Source organism: Prinia subflava, chromosome 1 (assembly GCF_021018805.1).
Source record: "Prinia subflava isolate CZ2003 ecotype Zambia chromosome 1, Cam_Psub_1.2, whole genome shotgun sequence".
Taxonomy (NCBI): Eukaryota; Metazoa; Chordata; class Aves; order Passeriformes; family Cisticolidae; genus Prinia; species Prinia subflava.
The window spans coordinates 8,943,157-8,964,881 of record NC_086247.1 but is presented as its reverse complement, the minus strand read 5'-3'; the positions used below and the strand labels follow the sequence as shown (position 1 = coordinate 8,964,881).

Genomic DNA, 21,725 nt, shown 5'->3' with positions numbered 1-21,725 from the left:
TTATTATTTGCAACACAAGACTGAAAGCAGAACTGTTGAGAACCTGTTGAGGAAACAATAATCTTCATAAAAGCTTTGTTGTAAGATATTAAATTGAACAAAGAATAAATGCTATATTTTATTTTAAAAATTATCTGCAAAGACAAAAAGGTTTAAAAGATGAGGTGATTTGTTAGCATTTAAAAAGTAATGGAATTCTAATTATTCTTTTATTTAAAATTGGGAGTGACATGGGTTGAAAAGGATTTCTGAATTATGTAAAGAAGGGGACTTAATCATTGTCAAATCCAACTCCCTGCTGCCAGACTACCACATACTTTAGGTCCTGTTTATATACAGGTAGAGGAAAAAGAAAGCGTGAAATAAGAAAGCCTGGATCACCTTCATCAATAGTGGTAGTTTCAACTTACTTGTTAAAATTCTCAGAAATAATAGCATGTATTAGATAAAAATATATGGAGATAAAAAATTAAGAGGGTCCATTTTTCAAAAGCTCAGGTATTCCACATCTAGTTTTTCTGTCTCTTAAATTTATTTAACTGTCAATGAAGCTTCTAATTAAAAAAAAATGCACTTTCTTCAACTACTTTATAGGCTCTCTGCAGATATGTTGACAAAGTGCACGCATAAAAATGCATTATTGATGATCTATAAAGCAGCCCTCTGCCTCACAAGTGCTTTGATATCTTATCCAGGATGAGGTAGCTGTGACTGGTGGTATTCTTGCCATTCATCTCATTTCAGTCTAGCCAGAGATAAAAAAATCCAATGATTTTAATTGGATCTTGGCATTTCCTTCTGGTCAGCATTCTTTGATGGGTATTTGATTTTCATGGTGTTAATTGAAACCTTTCTTATTTGCATGAAGAAGGTGAGCCAAAAGTCAGAAATTTGCTTTTCAACCTTTTCCTTAGCTGTCAAAAATCTGAATGCCCTGGAATTCAGGCCCTGCAGATCAAAAGTGACACACTGGCTGCTTCTGTGTCGAATTCAACTGTGCAAGGCTATGTCTATGCTTTGAGATACTTAAAACAACCCCAGAAAGCTTTTTCATTTTCAACAAGCTTTTTCACAACCTGTTCCCGGGTTCAACAGTTTGCGTGTGATGAAGATCACTTCTAGTAGGTGATGAATGCCACTGCCTGGTTTGGGGAGCAAAACAACTTCAGAACAGTGGAGTTGGCCAGTCAGTTCTACTTTTTCTTAGTGATGGCTAAAATTCTCTGGGGTTGTTCAATTTACCCATCAAGACATGGTCATTACCATCCTCATGCAGTTGAAATATGAGAGTCTATGTATTCTGGTTGAAGTAAGTAAGGGTCTTGGCTGACTCTGCTGTGAGCAGAAGGATGGACAAGTGATCTCCTGTGTCTCCTGCTAACTGAACTGCTCTTTGATCATAAGGTTCACTTATATTGAGAACATTGTGGTTGCACTCAACAGAATGATGGAATTTTCCTAAAGGGATGCAAATGCTTTTTGGTGCTGACATGACAGGATAGTAGATGAAGTGAGGTAAGTTATCATTTGAGTGTGACTCTGGAAACTGTGTCATGCCTGTGAAGAAGATATCCATTATTTTAAAAAAACAGGTAACAGGATACAATAAACTACTGAACACTTTGAATGGTACAGTGCAGGTAATATGACTTATGGGATGTACCACTGCATAGATGAACTTTACACAAGCTGAATTTACAATTTAATGTAGATATTTTCTCAAGGAGGTGGTTTGAAATAGAACCCAGGATGAGTTTACCTTGGATTTAGAACTGGAATCTAATGTAGGCAGGAACTAAGCAGGAACTATTACCTGGAGAAATTTCACATAGACCTATCACTAATATAACTGACTTGCTCTGAGTTCAGACAGAAACTGTAGGTACATGGGCAGAGTTAATACTGATGTATTCCTCTTTCTTACGTTAATCTGCTCAGAGAGGAAGGAAAATAATATAGTACAAGAGAGCACACACAATATTATTAGAAGTTTGCATTTCCATTTGAAAATTGTTATAAAATCTATATCATTTTATATGTATACACATATATATCTCTCTCTGTATATATATGTACTCACACTCCTATGCCTTTTTTCCAATATGGCCTTTTGTTTAATGGTGCACTCAAAGGAAAGAGGTTGCAGAATTATATGAACCTATTTATCTCTACCCGATTTAGTTTATATCATCATCCAACAACAAAAACAGGGAAAGAAAAACTATTCTGATATTTTCTCCGTTCAGAGTCAGTGGCTGAAACGGACATATGGAGGTGAGAATATGATCAAGTCTCAGTGAGAAATCTATATTCAATCTTAGAACCATATAAAAAGTGCTGGCTGAACTTGTGAACGTCACAATATCCCTTTCTACCACCACACAAAAATGAGGTTAAGCCTTGGTTTTTGGGTTTGTGAAAACATCTTCTGTGAATCAGAGCTCATCGCATCATAGGGAGAGTCTTGGAAATCATAGGAGAAATAGTCTGTGGAAGGAATCCAGAACTGGATGAATTATATTAATATATAACTATACAATTAAATATTTTATTAACAATGGAATATGAAAGCAATTCCTGTCTTTTTTACTGCCTGAGAAATTGTAACAAGAATTGATCACTCTATGACTTTTGTTAATGCTCAACAGATGATAAAAGCAGTTTTTTCATGCTAAAAGCAGGAAACCTGCCAGGGCATTCAGTCATCTGAAATAGTTGAGGTATTTTTGGTTGTAGGTTTTGTTTGGTTTTTATTTAGTTTTCCTTTTTTTACTCTCTCTCATGAATTTGCCTTAATATTAGTACTTAATTACAGACTTTTAATGAAGACAGGCTGTTATTTAATTTCTGGAGTTTAGCCTATATTGCATGCTGGGGCCATTTATTCTGTCATAATAGTTACTCGTTCAGATGGTTTTCAGTGGGAAATGATCCAACAAATGAAACAATTCAGGACTCCTTGATTTGCTAAACAAATATACCAGTACAGAGTCTTGTTTGAAATTTCCACTGTTATATATATTGTGTCATTTCCATCATTTCACCATGAAAGAGAGTCCTTGAGGATCTGAGTCTCACACAATCTCCCTTCCCCTCCACTCCCAGTCACAGAAATTTTACAAATAAGGACATTTGAAAAGGTGCTCTTATCCTTGACAACCACTTAACTTAGGTGATAATTGTTAAAATGAAACATTATCATCTGGTGACTAAACATTCCACTGGAATCCCATTTCCATCAACAGTCAGTACAGAAAGGCATTGATACAATAAAATTAAACACAGTGAGAGTTATTGCTGCATATGAAAAGATGTGAAAAACAGCTGAATAAAAGAACTCTTTGTGAAGAGCTTGTCCTTTTTACTCTAATTCACATTTATAGCTGCAGCTAAACAGAATTTACAGGTCCTTGGGTTTTGCAGCACAGCTGGGGTAAGAATTTTTTCTCCTGCCCAAATGTGGTGAAGCAAAACTGCCTTACTTTGGAGTAAATATCAGATGCCATGGAATCTTCCTGTGGTTAAAAGTTACCCATCAGTTGTTCTCAACAGTTAAGGGAGCAAAGAACAAGAAGACAGATTGGAATAACAATAATAGTGCTTCTTTTATGAGATTTTTAACAAAGCATGGTAATGTAAAAAAGCTACAGAGAAAAGAATGATCTTAAATTATTTCATTGAGCTCTGAACAGTTCCTTTCATCTGCAAAAAGAATAGTGAAACTGCAAGACTCAAGCTTAAAATTAGGTTTGTAGAGGTTTCATTAACAATAAATTAACAATTTAGCTGTATGAAAACACTCAGAAGTAAGACTATCTGTCCACGTAGATTTATTTTCCATGTTGTGTAATGAATGGATCTGACATTCTGGTTTTATTCTCTTTGACCATGGAATCATCAAAGACATTAGAAGGAGTATTCAGCAATGGTGTCCTGAGATCACAGGGGCTTTTTGGGCACTGCCTCCGCAGAAGGGTTGTACTGATCAGTACAACAGTACCAACCACCTGCTGTCAATGGAGAGAAATGTTTGTCTGTTTAACTTCAACACAGTTCTCAAATCTGAACAATGGTTTCCCATATCTTCATCTCCCTACAATTTGAAACTTAAAAGATATTTATTTTGTGAAATCTGATAAAGATAAAAAATTTCTAATCATCAAAATGTCATTTGTGTCACATTTTAAATATGGTAAAATTTTGTGTTGACCAATGTTATAAAAACCTCACTTTTATAAAGAAGATATATTCTTTCATCTTAAGTGTGAGAGATAGTCACTTCTTTAATTCTAATTAATAGACTGTAGATAACTCCAAAATCTCTCAGAAATGTGGGCAAAAGTATTTATAATATTCTAAGGCAGGATTGGACCTCCCTGTGAACTGTTTAAACACACACTAAGGTAAGCAACATAAGGCTCCCACACTCTGAACAGAAAAGCCTAGGGGGAGAACCATCCTCATTGCATAGACAGAAAGTCAGATACTGGGATTATCAAATAAATTGGAGGTAATCTACACTGAATTATTCTGAGATGGTGACCCAGGTCCTGATGGACTTTGGTGTCACGGCTCTGACTGACTGTAGCTGTCATTTAAGATACTGCAAATAGAGCACCATTTCTGCTGCATCCCTGCCTTCAAGACCCTGCTCATTGAAGGGCACGGGGTGTTACAAACCTTCACATGTGTAAGCAGATGGAGAAAAATTTACTGTCTTAGAAGAAAAAGGGCTACAATGGGTTGTCTGCAGGTGGTGTTACCAAGGAAATGCAAAAGATTAGATGTGTGTATCCAAAAATTTTTAACAATGCCTGTAGATTATTTTTCATCTCTGTGTTCTCTAGTTCATGTTTCTCTTTCACTGTGGGGATTCCAGAAGCAAAGTATTGATTACTTTATTCAACATTTAGCCTGTGATAATTGAATCCAGCCTTCTTAGATATCACTGTTGCATAATCATTATTCAGTTACATTTTCCATTAATTAATTTTAGCCAGATTCTTTCTCTATTAAGAGCTCAGTAATGCGGCTGCAGTGTGCATTAACTGTCTGATGTATGTCATGAGACAGACACGGATAAAAGGGGCAAAGAGGTCTGGAAAAGAAACAGACAAAGAGATTGGACAGCAAAATATCCAGGGAAAGGGAGAAATGCTCATGTTAGGCAGCACTATTTTAGGGAAGATAGCAACAGAAAAAGTATTTGAATATGAGGAACTCAGTATTTTTATGCATACATTACATCAGTAAAAACCCATGAGTTGCAAAAAGATGGACAAAACCTCTCAGTATTAGATGTTAGCCAATGTCATGGTAACTACATTGACAGACTCTACCCATAGGCTGCTGAAACATCATTATTATTAATTGTAATTGCATCAAAATACAATAATCTAACAGCAACATAATTATATCTACATGATGGGAACACATTCCTTCATTAAAACACTTCCAGTGCTTGTGAATTGAAGCAAGAACCTAATTTAGCAGGTAAAATTTGTTCATCTGGAAAATCTCAGTACTTATGAGTTTGTCTATGAATTAATTTCCAAGCTAAAGGATAGCCAAAGCTCTCTAGTTTGTGTTTATATTGTTGTTTAAAAGTGATTATAGGAAGCAATTCAGACTTCTCCTCTTCAGTCTCCTCTTGAAACTGTCAGCAGTACAAAGTGAGGACTGCCAAGAACTGTGAACTCTCAGTTGCACACACAGCTATTGTGTTACATCTCTGAAGCAGCACAGGTTAATAAAATCATTTCAGTAGCTGTTCCCATGCATTACACAGAACACAAAAGTCCTGTCCTTTTCACAGTGATAATGCTGAGATTTTTGAACCAACAGAATAATTACTTGTCTAGTGATAGCATTTTCAGGTAAGAGGTTCAGAACACTGCCAGAAACAGTGAACCAGGGGGAGAAAAAGGCATTACCTGATAGTTTTGATCATGCTGAGCCCCATTTCAACACAGCAGTGTGCATGGTCCTGACGAGGTTCTGGGAGCCCCGACACACAGTAGTAACAATCCCCCAGGATCTTTATTCTGAGACAGTGATGCTCCTGTGCACAAATATATCAAAGAGAAAGAAAATATTTGCATATTTTTTCATAATTTTAAGGTGAAAGTAAAACTGGTTGAAAAATTACTGTTAAAAAAACAACCAAACCCCCACCTTGTTTCTGGACGTTTCCTGCTTGTCATTAGTATAATTGTGATTTATAGCACTTCTTGAAATAAAGTACCTTTACGTTTGCAGCAAAAAGGGTACAGTGATTCTTCTTTTGTGCTAATTAGAGATGTCCTTGCTGATGGGGGAGAAAGGTTTTATCAGAGCTAGGTGGGACATAGGCCAAGGATTCAGAAATGCCAGCTGAGATAATGAATAACCCAATTTAGGTTATGTTTCTCCAGGGCATGTTTTCCTGCCCACTTTTAACACTGGAAATAAATGAAAAACCTCTTTCCTCCCACTGAAATCCCTTCCCACCTACAGCTTCCACAGTCATACTCAAGTATTTCCAACAGCTATAGGAACTGATCAAGTATCTGAATGTCAAAGATCTCAAAGGAGCTGTCTTCTATCAGGCTCATGCTGTGCAGAAATGATATTTCTTTGGCATCCATTAGAGACATCCTTTACCTTATGAGCATATAGTGAATTTAATTTCTAAAAAACATATTAACAGTATCACTACATCCTGAAACAGAATATTATTGTGTGATTTGATCATTATTTTAGAAGATTTTTTTCTATGAGTAGAAATACCCGAGTTGCTGCAATTTTGCATTTCCCAGACCAGCACATGAGACCAAGGCTACCTGTAAATTTGCCCAATGTATTCTTCTGGTTGGGCCTCAGAAGAGGCAAACAGTGCACAGGAACAGAGAACTTTACAAATTGTGTCAAGGAAGTGTTTTTATGATTGTCCTAGGGTGACTTTATGATGCTTGTATTCCCAATCATCTGTTCTGTTTGTGTTGGATGTTGTGTTCTGTACCTGTGAGACTGGTTCTGAGAGCAAAGCAGGGAGACAGAGAAGCGTGGGGTTTGTTTTCAGAAACTGCTCTGACTCCTCCACATTCTGCTCCTGGACTGTGTCATCTGCAGCACAGACAGACAGTGGGACAGAGATCTCTCTTTTGCTTTTAGTTAGTTTTAGCTAGCTGAGGCAGAGAAACTCCCTGGACTTGGTTTTTTTTTTGTGTGTGTTTTTTTGTGTTTGTTTTGTTTTGGGGTTTTTTTTTTCCTTTTTCTTGGTACTGTTTAAACCTGCTCTGGACTGAAAAACCCAGAAAACACCTGGATCTCACACCTACAGCCCACAGGGGCCCAGGACAGCATTTCCAGCACCAGAGGGACTGGGGCTGGTAAGAGACTGAGAGAGCCAAGCTACACCCAGGGCAAGAACTTTCTCAGTTTTGCCATCTCTCTTCAGAGCAGTGAGAGGTTTTATTGTTTGGTATTATTCATTCTTTTTGTGCTTGTGGGCACTTTGCTTGTTGAATAAACAGTTTTTTCCACTTTTCTCTAAGGAAAATTTTCCTGGAGCACTTGGGGAAGGGCTGCTTGAACTTGCTTTCTAGAGGGACCACATTTGGAGGTTTCATCCCAAATTTGCCCTAAACCAGGACAATGATATAGAGTTATTGAAATATTGAGTGCAGTATTAATAATGTATCAGTAAAGGCTGCAGTAACAGACCTTTAAAAACAGAAGTTTAAGTAGCATGTAGGAGCAAATGTGAATGCTGGTTCTCCCAGGAATCAAGTATAGGTTCCATTAGTTTTTCTTAGAAAGAATGGGGCTTTGTAGCCAACCTCAGACAAGCCTTGCACAATGCTGGAGCTGCACACAGAATCTACACACTTTTACCCAAAGCTTTTTGTGAAGTCAGCTGAAGCCTTAAGCATGCCAGCAAGGGTAAAATCTGCTCTGGGCACGTGGCCAAAGTAAGCTGATTCACCCTAAAATCTCCTTAAACCATCAGTAGGAACTGACTGTGTTTGAAGCTTTGGTTAAGTCTCCAGCTAAAACCAGAGCTGCCTTTCAGAGTGCAATGCCTTGCTATCCAAGTTTCACACAAAATTCCAGACTGAATTCAGGCTTCTAAAATGTCAAAATTCATATGTAACTCTCCTCAACCTCTTCTTTTCAGCCCCTCTGCAGACCCACACAAGAACACTGGGAATTTTTCAAATGGCTTCAAATTAAATCGTACATTCTAAACCCCTACAAAACAACTTTTTGGATTTTTTTTTAAACAGCCCTCCCTCAATGCAAATAATTAGAGATCTGATTTTACCACATTTTCCACCTATTTTTTTACTACAGAGTGAAACTATGAAACATAAAAGTTAATTGACAAGTAGGTGGGAATCAATGGCATAAATCAGTGCATGTCAAACAATAAGTAGGCTTCCTTTAGCTTCTCTCTCTGTTCCTCCTTTAGACAAAAATGCAAGAGATGAAGATATAAACCACAGATTCTAGAGTTTTTTGGCTTTTCTAAAGATCCTATTCAATTGATTCTTACTATAAGTGATGTTTACTTTTACATCTACAAAGCAAAGGGATAGTGTTTAATGTCATATTGGTTTGACTGAGGTGGAATAAATCAAAAGGCAGCACTTTTACTCTATTCAGAGCCACTACAAATACTTTACAAATAATAACCTCACAGTAGAATAGAGGGGAAAAAAGGGGAAAAATGGTCAATTTTTAGGAAAGAATGAAAGACTGGAAGAAAAAAGAAAGATATATCTCAAATATGATTATATTTTATTTTTTTAATTAAATTTTTAACTTTAACATTTATTATACTATCTGATGATATGGGAAACTCCTATTAATGAGAATTTATTTCAGCACAGTTAAAGACTGTAGTCTTCAATAGGATAAGGCTGTTGTTTGATTCTTAATGCCTCACTTAAACTGGCTGAAGTGCTATTCCAGTGAATCAGATGAGACTTAAATCACCTTCCTGCATGTCTGAAATGCAGAATAAGTCAGACAACTTCAGAGGGATGTGCTTTTTGTAAGAATAAGAATCTTAATGCATGGCAAGATCTGCTAATGAGGGTCTGATATTCAAATGTGAGGGCATGTGTGTGATACAGGAAATCCATTCTCATGACAGTTTTGTTTTTCTTGTCATGTGATGTCACCTGACTCACTTGCCAAAGCTCAGGAAGTCATCTACAGAGTGCAGTATCCAACTGGAGATGACTGTGTTGGGTGTCCTGTGCCAGCTCACAGTGGAGCTTGCCACTGCAGCCCGAGCAGAGCCAGGCCAGGCAGGCAGGGGAGCCTGGGGACAAATTCAGCTCACAGCTAAAGCGGCTGCCTGGCTTCAGTTCACCTGCCTGTACCTAAACTCACCATGGTATGTGACCCTTGGTATGTGAAACACCCACACAGGACTAACAAATATACACAAGATTTACATCCTGTGGAACATTGCAGGGGTCAGGCAAGGTGTCTCTACTGGCACAAGAAACCACAGGGAGCTTTTAAATGGCTCCTTGTCTTTCTATTTTTTTTCCCTGTTAATCAAATAATTATGGCTGCTAAATGTGATATATGTTACAGCCTGACTACACTGCTTTTCCATTTTTTATTCTTCCCTAATTATTCCCTTCATACTCACTTCAAAAGTAAACTATGGGTTTTTTATCATGGCAAATATTTCACCTAGAGGAAGATAATTCACTGACTCTCAAGAAGGACAGGGGGCTAATGGTGTCTGCCTTTGGCAAAGGCGAGCTGCCTGGTCTCCTGAGATTCCCTCAGATAGCTTAATCACATTTACAGTTCAGACTCAAAGCTTTGTCAGACTGCACAAGAGCATTAAGACCATTCATGGATAATGTGGGTATCCATGCCCTAGTTTTAAATCAGACACTGAGTTTTGTCAAGGCCTGCCCACCTTTCAGTAGTATAAAGTGACATAAGTAGTAATCAAGATTTTCCTCACGCTGCAGAGCTCAAGCCCACTTCCTAAAATCATCTCACTATGATGGCATCTAAGAGTGGCAAGCTGATATTAAATGAAAATGAATGAAAAATCTAAATATGTATGAAGAATCTGTAAAATGAGTAAATTATTTGAATAAGAGAAAATTGTGATACAGGAAATATTTTGCATAACAGTGTTAAATCCTTACACAATTCTGAGGCTATTATCATCTCCCCTTTAATTTATTCTATTCCTCTTCCCTTCTTCACGCAATTCTAGAAGTTGTCCTTGGGCATGTAAATGACAGCTGATGTTATACAGAGATTCACATCAGTATCCATCAACCTCACACCCCTTCCAATACTCATTCACTAATAGCATTTATTGAAGCGATCAATTAAAATCTAAGCTTGTCCCAAATAGGGGCTGTTTTCTCCCCTTAATTGCAGCTTTTCATTTGCTGCAAGTGGAAGATTAAAGGGCCTGATTCTGCCAAGACCAATCTAAATCAGAATTTTTGCCTGGGGATTCAGAACAGACTCAAACACCCAACTATTTTTAATAATAATCCTATATTAATTCAGCGACAATTGATAAGAAATCTTTTTCCAATTCACCTAAATCCAGAGAAAAAGAAAATATTCAGATTTTCCATAAATAATTACCTCATGTGTGGTGAATGATTTATGTTTGTGCTTATTAGATATACCCCTAGTGACTGGAAAGGAAGCAAATCAAATTGGCATGAGGTGGAGCTGCAGAAATGAGTCGCTCAAATATCAAGTTACTGAAAGACACAGTCAGAGACTTCATTAATATTTCTTGTTTCCTTGGGCTAAATTTCTGACAAGGGAAAAAAAAGTGATTTTGTTTTATAAGCTACGCCACTTTTTTCAATTCTGCCAGTGCTGAATTAATCATTTCACCTAGTTTGGAATGGAACCCCACAGATTAGCAAACAGACCACAGAAAAGTCAAATTTTTTTGCAAGTTTATAATTTCAAGCTAGAAGTTTAGAACACTGGGGATGAAAAATTACTGCAACTGAACTACAAAACAATGAGAATTCATACATGCAAGTCTTCTTTTAAAAGGCAGCCAGAGTAGGAGGAGGCAGGGACTTGGCCTTTGTGTACAATAGCTCAGTTCCTGAAACATGTGCCAAAGGCAGAGGAAACCTGGATAAACCTAATTTCTCAGCATGAATGGGGGCTAGGCCAAAGCTCTTAATCAGCAGTCTGTTTGAGGGCAGGTTGGTGAGAGAGGTCCATCCAAATTCCTTCTATTGCGGCTCTGTCCCTTTTGAAAACAGAACTGGGACTTTGAGAGAGCCAGATGGAGGTGGGTTCTCAAGCTGGGTCATGTAGGCAAGAAGGAGGACCAGATATGGTGCACAGTTACATAGATTTCTGATTTTTAGACACAGAAAAGGAAAAATATGGCCTTTTTTCATTTGCCTGAACTAGGGAATACATAAGTATGGCCTTATATTAAACCTTTTCTACATATTTTAACAGAACAAACAGGAATGTTTGTGGGTTGGTGTTGTTTTTTTTTTTTTTTTTTTTTTTTTTTTTTTTTTTTTTTTTTTTTTTTGCTTTAGAATAACCTATAATGGGGTGGTTAAGATTTCTCTGTGCTGCCAGAAAAAATTGTTTTGAGGTCTCTCATGCTGCAGAAGGAATTTAGGTGCACTGGTGAATGAATTTTATAATATATTATATCAACAGCTTTGTTCCTTGACATACTGTAGAAGAAAACTGCTATGACTGTTGTGTCTGCTGAGCAATTTGCCTTTCCAGCTCATGTTAACTAGAAGACTATGCTTTAAGTGATTTCAGGGACAGAAATCCCCATGAGAAAGATTCAAGGTGTTTCTTTCTAGCTAAGGAGGAGCAATTGTGCATGGAAATTCTGCCCTTTAGGAGTTTCTAATGAGCTAAATATCATATATGCATACTCACAATCCGGGAACTCTGCTTCTTACAACAGCATCCCAAACACATACATGTGAAAAAATTACACACACATATATGTTTAAACAGGTTTTTTGGTAAGTCTCTGGAATCCTGTGGGATACATGCTTGAAGAAAATGTCACCACAGAGCAAAGCACTGTCAGCTAAGAGCTTGAATATGGCCTGGGTCAATGGGAGTGTTTTGATCAAGGAAACAGAAAAGCCCTCAAAACCCTCCAGTCTTCCCCTCCTCATACCAGCAGGTGCAGGTATTTTACTGGGCCTATGGGGTGATGTGTTCTTGTGGAGCCTGCTAGTCAGGTTGGTTTCCACCCCTGGAAACAGCAGTCATAAATAAGATTGAAGGAATTGTAGAAGGAATCTTCGACAACTTGTCTGCAACATCACAGGGAACAATTTAACCAAGGTTATAGAAAAAGATTGCCTGCTTAGAAAAAAATAAACAAAACCCCATCAGTCCTTTAATAAGCTCCTTTATTTACGCTTTTACTCTTTCCACTTTTTTGTATCTGAAACTGAATCTACACAGAGTGTAGATGAATTTAGAAATACGATAATTTAAATCATGGTATTGGCTGACATCTAGCACTGCAGAGAAGGCAGAGGAAAAACAAGCCTCAAAAATAACTATTATTTCACCAAGGCAGGACTTTTTTTAGGCTTAAGTATCTTGCTGAATGCCACCTTATTTCCCTTCTCAAAATTTCTGCCTAAGGAAAGTATTAATATTAATTAAGTTTCTATTTAGGCCTTTCAGTAGATGAAGTAGATATAAGGAAATGTTTTTTTCAGTTCTGTTTCATGCCAACTTATTTTTCTTCTTTTGTAAATGTCACTTTTCTCTTTAATAACTATAAATCTTTCACAAATATTACAGAGTGATTAGAAATAAGAAGTAGTTGTACATAACATATTACTACGTTTCTTCTTCAAAGAAATATTGAACTGAGTTCTAGTTTTTGTTCAGAGTGTTCTGTGATAATGATACAGATATTATGGATTCTTTTGTTATTAATCATATGCTTCAATGTGTATGCCATAAAACATGATGTAACTTAGAGAAGATTAAAAAAAATCAGAGTTCTCATTACTTCTGTATTGCTTAATAAAGCTTAATAAGAGAAAAAAGAAACAGCCAAATTACATTTTTCGGTATGCTGTGAAGATATCTTCTTTAATATTGTATGATTTATATAAGATGTTTGAGCAGATCCAACAATCCCTTACATGGGATTATAGTTTAATACTTTTATTTAGAAGTAAATAAGGATTTATGTTTTTTTCCTTAAAATCTAAAGAAACTGCCTCAAGCTTTCTTCAATTGACCTCTTTGCTCTGATGGTAATTCTTATCAAAATCCAAGACTCTGAGAAACAGTGACTATTTAAAAAAGTTATGATAACTCTAATTAAGCTGATTAAAAACCAGTTAAAGAATATATCTAGATTTCAGATGTGATTGTGTAATACTCCTTAGTGGAAGATCCTTCTAGAGAGGCCTTGTTCCAAAAATCCTGTTGAGAGTTTACAGGTGAGTAGGAAACTATTGTTAATAGCATTTAAAAAAGCAATAAGACTAGTAAAATAAACAGTTATGATGCAGACATGATGCTCACAACATGACAGCACGATCAGAAAACCCCAAATAATATTTTTCAGTACAGTAGTGTTATCACCGTATGTTCAGAAACATGGCATTTGGACAGTGATAGAAGAAAGAGAGATTAGAAGGAATGGTGATAATCTGCCTCCACTGCACTCATGGAGGTTCATCCAGGAACATTCTTTTCAGTGCTTTAAAAGGGATTCTCAAAAATAGGTGTTCCAGAAAAGTAGTCCCCAGAACTGTTTGAAGGAATAAATCTTACAGAGTAAAAACTTTGCCATGAGTTTGGTCTGTTTCTTTTATCAAAAGGAAACCTGAGAAACTCCTTGATCAAAGCATCCAGATGCATTCCCAGAGAAAGTCAGTGGCTGCAAGGTGGTTCTGTTATCTGGGAATGATAGGCCACAGCAAGAATCAATGGATGTAATTCAAAGTCAGAAAAAAACAAATGAGAAAAAAACCCATACTTGAATAAACGGTGAGAGTGTTGAGGCACAGAAATATACTACCAAGATGGACAAGTATTAAGACAAGACCATCTTTCAGTGCATCCTGATGAAGATCAGGAATTTTTCCAAAAGATGCACCTTTACCAGGTGCGAAAGTTTTATGCAGTATCAGATGGGTAGGTTGATAGGTACACGTAATTCACAAGTCCTTAAAATTCAGGACTACTCAGTGTCTGTTTCCAAAATTTTCCAAAGGAAATGGTGAAGTTCAATATAAGATTCAGACCCATTATTTTATGCAGCTTGTCCCCTCCATAAGAGTCCAGTGAAGAGTCTTGCTTTCCTGTAAAGTGCAGAGTGAGAATTTGTCTCCTTGAGTTGGGCAGAAACACCAAACCCTTTCTAGGGAAACAAGAGAGATTCCTCTCTTTTAGGCATCTCTATTATCAGGGCATCAGACAGGTACCATGACATCCAGGTCACAGAACCACAAATAAGGAACACACTCAAAATGTCTTTCTTTTTACTAAATTTTGATTATTCATGATCATATCACTGTAATCTTTGTACACAGATCTGTTCAATTTCTGCAGTGATTCTTCCCTGTGTCTTCCAACTTTCAGAGGATTCTTCTAGACCAGTGGATTAATATAATCAACAATATGATAAAAAGAGAAATAAATTCCCAGACTAGGAAAGGAAATGCATGAAGGAGCCTAAGGTCTTGAATTTAGTGACTGGGACATTCACTTGAGAGGTGATTGTCCTGGTAATGGAGTTTTACAGACACAGATACTCTTTTATCCCAAACCACAGATTTCTGGATAAGAAATTCTTGGCTATGTAAGACTGACTGATATATTTATTACTATTTCTTTAAAATAAACTCACCTACATTTTTGGGATACCTACTACTGTCTGGCCCATTCAATGTTCTCCAGGAAGATTTATGAATTTAGAACTGCAACACAAAGTTTTATAGAAGGTTTAAGTAGGAGATGTATGACAAGCCACAGAGAAGGGGAAAATGTCTAGGCATTTAAAGAAGCAAAATTTTCAGTTCTCATAAAATAAAAAAACAAGCAGGAAGTTGACTTCAGGATGTGAGCAAGTGAGGGAAGATGCACTGGATTAGAATTTTAAATGTAAATGTGTTCCTTGTTCCTAACTCCTTTACTGGATGTATTTGTTCCATACAAAATCACTATTGGTTAAATATAGCTTATGGAATGATTACAAAATATGGTTAATGATCATGAATGCTAGCCCAAATTGAAATGTAAAGCAAGGCAATAAAGCATTTTATATACATAGTCTTCCTAAAATATTTCTGTGGCATACATACATTCAATTTGGTGTCAGCTAAAGTAGTAGCTATTTTTTCAAGCCATACAAAAGCAGACATTACTCCTATAAGCTTTCTAAAAGACTGGACTGAGGTAATTCTTTCACCTGGCTTGGTTTACAGTATAGCCCAGAGATGATGAGGGCTTTTTGTTTGCAAAGCAAATACTGTAGGTTGCATTTACCCATTTGCCACTGCCCAGGCAATGGGTTATGGCATGACTCTGTAAATGAGAAAACACATTGCTATTTGAGATAAAAATAGCTGAATCAAAAGAAATTTCAATAATTATGGAAGTCTTGTAGTTCTTGACTTTAATGTGTAAATTGAGAGAAAACCACAGGGATCTTACTGATACAGTGCAATATGTGCACAAATACCCCATAACCCTGATTCAGAAATGTATAAAAGCCAGCGAGGGATGTAAATCTGTACATCAGACCAAGCCAATGTATGTTGTCTTTATAGTAAATAGATAGCATGGTCTATCATATTCAGGGTGCAATTAACATTTTCCAATAGTGTGTACCTACATTTGGCTGGATAAAGGATAAGATAAACTCCATTAATTGCTCTTCATTACTTCCACTTAGAAGCCTTATTAGTCAGCTCAGATATTGACACCTAAAGACAGCCATATTAAATTAAATTTTGACTAAAGAAACATGAAAAAAATAAAATAGACATGCCTAGCAAAACTGAGCATGTGTTCTGCAAGTATTTTTGTGCTTCACTTTTTTTTTCTGATCAGTGTTAATTAAGTAGCAACTAATTTTCCTGATGTAATAATTTCCTCTGTTGTGTTTAATTAATTTCATTGTTGAGTTAGATAGAATCCAGCCTAATGACTGTAAAGCCTGCTAGTAACTAACCACTGCAAAGACTGTGGGAATTGATTAAATGGCTTTAAATGAACACGTCTTTTAATCTTCACTTTGCAGAACAAAAGACAGAATATAGATATGATCTTTTAAAAAATATTTCCAGCAAAGATCCAAATTATGAATCTTCCTTAGAAGCTCTGGTAGATGCTCTGCTTTCACACCTTTCTTTGTTCAGCTCTACAGAAGCCCAAAGTTCTGATAACAGCCTCAGCTTTCACTTGCCATCAGAACCCATCACCATTCATAAAACTTTGTCAGTGTCTTCCAATATCAAATGCTATATAAAATCCTGATAGAGAGAATCTGGATATATATCGCTCAAAGTGATCAGAGGGTATTTCCCAAAGCTCCCAAACATGGAATTGATTTTGTCTTTTTGAAAATAAATAGTGTTTAACTCACATGTGCTAGTCGATCAAATCTGGCAAAAAGTTCATTCAGCATTCGGACCAGCTCCTGGGCTGACAGAGTCGTGGAAAGGTTGGTGAATCCTTTAACATCTGCAAAAAGAATGCTAAAAAGAAGAAGACACATTAAATTTTCCTCCTATTTTCTTTAATTATTGAATACTTTAAGTCACCTTCTAGAATTTTACTAGTGGAAGGGTCATTTGACGACCTTTGAAGTCACACTGCCTTTGCTCTAGACTTCTCTACATTCTGGAGTATTGAATATAAATATTAAAGGGCCTAAAAAATACTAACTGTGAGAAAAAGTTTTGTCGAAAATGGAGGTCATGAAATTCTGGATTTTCAGATCACACAAGACTCAAATTCTAAGACTACAGACAGATTTGTGACAGTCTTGATATATACCATGCTGAGGCCAGTTTTATTGCACCTAATCTTAGGCATTTGACAGAAGTACCTGAGTTAGAACTATATTGTTCTTTTTTAAGGTATAAATCTTTAATTGGATTCCTTTTTCATTCTACTGACTTTACAGGGAGCCCAGTGTGATCATACTTTGAATTTAGGTATATCAACTTGTGTGCCTGAAGTTGTGGTAGGACTCCCATTAACAAACTATTTGCAAAGAGACTTTTAACCTGTGCTTGAACATCCAGTTATTTTACTTGCCTTTTGGCCTAGCCTGACCACACGTGAATACAGAGAAACATGAACACACACAAAGCCTGTGGTGTGCAGGATACTACCCAGAATAAAGCATATAATAGCTCAGGACTTATTAGACAAAGAAACTATTGGCTACCTTATAAAGTAGGGATGTTTGAAAAGACACATATCATTCTGACACAAACCTCGTTAGCACTTGAAAGTCAACTAATAACTGGTGTTACAATCTGAATAGCAGAAGATTTTGTTTCACTTTAGGCCATGACTTGTGGTGAAAAAGATCACAATTTGACAGTGTCTGAGAATTACTAATGTAACAAATAAGGAATACAGTAATGATCAAGTTGGCTACTGATAATACAACGCTTCTTTAAATCTATGGACTGCTAAAGATTTGGGTGTGGTTTGGACAAGATGCTTACAAACATGGCAAGATTTTTATCAGTGAGATGCAATAAAATTAAAGGGTAAAGTACCAAGCTACTCAAAGAAGAATGATTAGTAATAATAGACTAAATTCATAAAATTAAGATCTTCAAATTACTAGTTTCTACACTTATAATTTTCAAACCAACAAAAATTTCTAACTGGATACTACTTTTAAGGATTCATATAACATTGTTCTAGGTAGTGTTCAGTACTGAACAATTAGGAAAAAAAAATAAGGTGAATGAAATCTAGATTTGAAAAGATCTAGTTTCTGGCAGCATGCATAGAATCCAACTGGTATCTATATTTTAAAGCATGCAGAATCTTAATTTCAAGTCTCTTTCAAGCGTAAAATGTGTTTCGAATTCTCACTCCGTCTACAGTCCTTTTCCATGAAAACAAAAGGGCAATCTCCTCTGTATTTTGATTCTTCTCCAGCAACACTTACTCTGAGTACGAAAAAGGTTAATGGAAGACATTTTCATTTAGTGCAACTCAAACCTTTATGAGAGTTCTTGATACTTTCAATCAGATTTAATAAAATATCTGAGCTACTGCATGGCCACAGAAGTAGCAGATAATCAATTTACTCTTCTTCAGAAGTGCAAATTATTTTTATTGAACTTGTCCAGACAAAGTTATATTTTGGTTTCATCAAAAGGCAAAGTATATGTTTCCCAAGCAAACTATCTACCATCATATTCTGCTTATTTTTCACTACCTTCAATGATGATTTCAAAGAGGGTCACCAATAATTTATCCTTGTGTTTTGGGAAAGGTTTACAGAAAATGCTATTGGCTTAACAAAATATTCTGATTTTTGGGAAATACAATAAAATCAAGATTATGTTATGTCATGGAGTGGAAGTTGATTGTTCCAGTGTAAATGTACAATTAGGATTAATTAAATTGAGTAGCAAATCATAGCATAGTTATCACCCTTCTGATAACTACAGTAAAGAAAAATTTAGAGAAGAATAAAGAAAGGAAATGGATTTAAGACTGATTAAATGAAAACGGCTATAAAGCAGAGGAACCAAATAACAGGTCACCATCTCTGAAAGCATCTTTCAAGTCTCCATCTCATTATTCAGTGTATGGGATGTACCATCAGATTGTGACAGAATATGTGTCCACATGTAGGCAAGACCAGACCCCCCTGTCCGATCTCCAAACCCTCCAGGGCGGCCAGAGGGACTGGACTGGACTCCGACAAAAAAGAGCACAAATGGTCCAGACTCAGTGTTTAGTTCAAATGGATCTTGCCATTGCCATGGCACCCAGCCATCCTGATGAGCAAAAACAGGCATCAAAATGCTTCTCTGCTCAAATATCAAACAAGGGTACACTGACTTTCTAATTTATGAATGAATAAAGCAACAGAAGGAAAACCCTCAGACAAAAGGAATTTAGCAACATCTGAGACCTTAAACATTACAGAAAGGCTACTCCACCAACCTGACGTTCTCATAACGATGAATGTAGATCTTATGGAACTGGTGCTGCAGATGTTCATCTTCTACATTGGTCATATCATTTATCATTTCCAGGACTACAAACCGTGGTAACACGGAGAGCACCAGCCGCTCCTGAAACAAAGAGGGAACCAAAATGTCAGTATCAATGTGAACTGTATTTTACAATGCCCTGTTTGAAGATCTGCATAACTGGTTATTTAATACATTACCCTCCTCTCTAAAAATTCTAGCTCCAGCCATTTGTGATAATTCACTTTATCAACCTGAGTCCTGAGTGCAAAACACCTCTGGTTTACGTAATGAAGAATGAAATGGACTCACATGTAGCCATTCAAACCTGTCCTCTGGACTAGGAAGACTGGAGAACATATTCAACATTTCTAATTAGTTTTGTCTGTGTTTCAAGAATGCTCAGGAAGAGTAAACATTTGAGACATATATACATACACATGTTTATATATATTGTATATCTTCAATGTATATTAGTAGAATATCTATGTTTATTAGTTTGTTATTAGTGTGCACACACAGTCTATCAGTGTATATTAGTGCATATATACTTCTAGTATTAGTTTATAAGGAGATATACACATATACACACAAGTGCTGTTTCCAGCCCTGTCAAAATACAATTAACCCCAGAATTTTCATGGAATTTCACCAATTATTCTGAGTTGGAAGGGACCCACAGGGATCCTAAGTGACTGGCCTGTATGATGATCAAACCTGCAGTCATGATTATTAGCACTGTGCTCTAACTAACCACATCTTAGTACAGCCAAGCAAGCCCTCAAAAAGTAATCAAGTTCTTTCATGAAAGCCCTAGATCATCCCCTGAGAGATTTTAGACTGTTCCTGCTTCAGTGGCTCATCAGTTTAACAGCTTTGACAGATTTTGCAAGTATCCAACCCAAATGTGTTTCTCTGCAAATTAAACCTTCTTTTTATCCCTTCAAATTTGGCATGGATAATTATTGATTGCTGCTTTCTCTGTAATAATCTTTCTGTACTAAAATAATGTTATTGTGCCCTCTTGCCCTCAGTCCTCCCTTTTTTTTTTAGATTAGAAAGCTTTGTCCAATACTGGAATATATCAGTCCCAATCACTCTGAAGCAAAGCTACCATTTTCCACTTCTCTTTTGCTTTGCAGGAGTGTAAATATTGAAATCTTACTGAGCTAAAGAAGAGAATGTTGGTTATGCAAGCTACTTATCACAAAATTTCAGACAAGATTTTGAGGAATGAGGTATATCTAGGGAAAACCAGATATGAGCTTCCAAATCAGGCACATATGTAGACTACAGAACATGCAGCTGAATAAAATCCTCTCCTCTCCTCTCCTCTCCTCTCCTCTCCTCTCCTCTCCTCTCCTCTCCTCTCCTCTCCTCTCCTCTCCTCTCCTCTCCTCTCCTCTCCTCTCCTCTCCTCTCCTCTCCTCTCCTCTCCTCTCCTCTCCTCTCCTCTCCTCTCCTCTCCTCTCCTCTCCTCTCCTCTCCTCTCCTCTCCTCTCCTCTCCTCTCCTCTCCTCTCCTCTCCTCTCCTCTCCTCTCCTCTCCTCTCCTCTCCTCTCCTCTCCTCTCCTCTCCTCTCCTCTCCTCTCCTCTCCTCTCCTCTCCTTCACTATTAAGATACTTAGCTCTCCTCTCCTTTCTGTCAAAGAAACAGATGTTGAATTTTTTTTGAGGCAATCTGATATCAGGAGGATATAAAATAATCTCATAGTACACAGGCTGTGGGTTATATCCCTTCTCAAGGGTGAAAATTTGTTCAGAGAGAGCAAGAAAAACCGAAGAGGAATGATGAGTGGAATGAGAGAGACAAGCAAACCAATCACAAAAATAATGATTTTTATGCCAGCAGGATTCAACGTCATGGATGAAATGTTGCCATAGGTGAAACATTTGAATAAATGAAAGTATCCCTCCCTAGGTTTCATAGAAGGTGCAATCATTACTGACTTAAAACTTTCTCAGTGTAGATCATGAAGAATTCTCCCTCTGAGCAGTCTTAGTCAGCAGTTAGTAAACAATCCTCAGCTCTGAAGGAAACATGCTGAGGATAAACACCTCCATTTGTCTAGATGGCAGCCCCAGCTGAGGTCAGCTGCATGTTTGTTTAAGAGGGGAGAGCACATGCTGCCAAAGGCTGCACTGGAGCACAGGAGTGTTTCCCCCCTGGAGCACAGGAGTGTTTCCCCCCTGGAGCACAGGAGTGTTTCCCCCCTGGAGCACAGGAGAAAGAAAGCACTCCTTCTTGCATAACATGCTGACAGAATATGAGAGAACAGAGAATCTCATAATATTTAATCAACCTATTGTACAAACTTCTGCAAAATCAAGACCTGTCTTTGTGAGGAAGAGACAGAAAATTATCCAAGTGATGGCTGATATAGGGCAGGCTGTGAACTACAATGCAGTGAGATCATCCTTTATTTCTGGAAAATAGCCAAGCTCAGACTTTCTGTTTCCCCATACAGGGTGGTTCTAATTTTAGCACATCTGCTTTGTCTTGGTTTTTTTCCC

General features: G+C 37.0%; 1 protein-coding gene across 2 annotated transcripts in view; it reads right to left on the bottom strand.

Annotated features, from left to right (window-relative positions):
• The window catches only part of ADCY8 (adenylate cyclase 8), a 118,958-nt gene that overhangs the window by 50,901 nt on the left and 46,332 nt on the right, over positions 1-21,725 (bottom strand). For both annotated transcript variants that reach the window (XM_063410880.1, XM_063410952.1), the window contains exons 3-5: positions 19,183-19,313; positions 16,622-16,733; positions 5,934-6,061 (exon numbers count right to left, since the gene is read on the bottom strand). In XM_063410880.1, the coding sequence (XP_063266950.1) occupies positions 5,934-6,061; positions 16,622-16,733; positions 19,183-19,313 (371 nt within the window). The remainder of the gene's footprint in view (positions 1-5,933; positions 6,062-16,621; positions 16,734-19,182; positions 19,314-21,725) is intronic.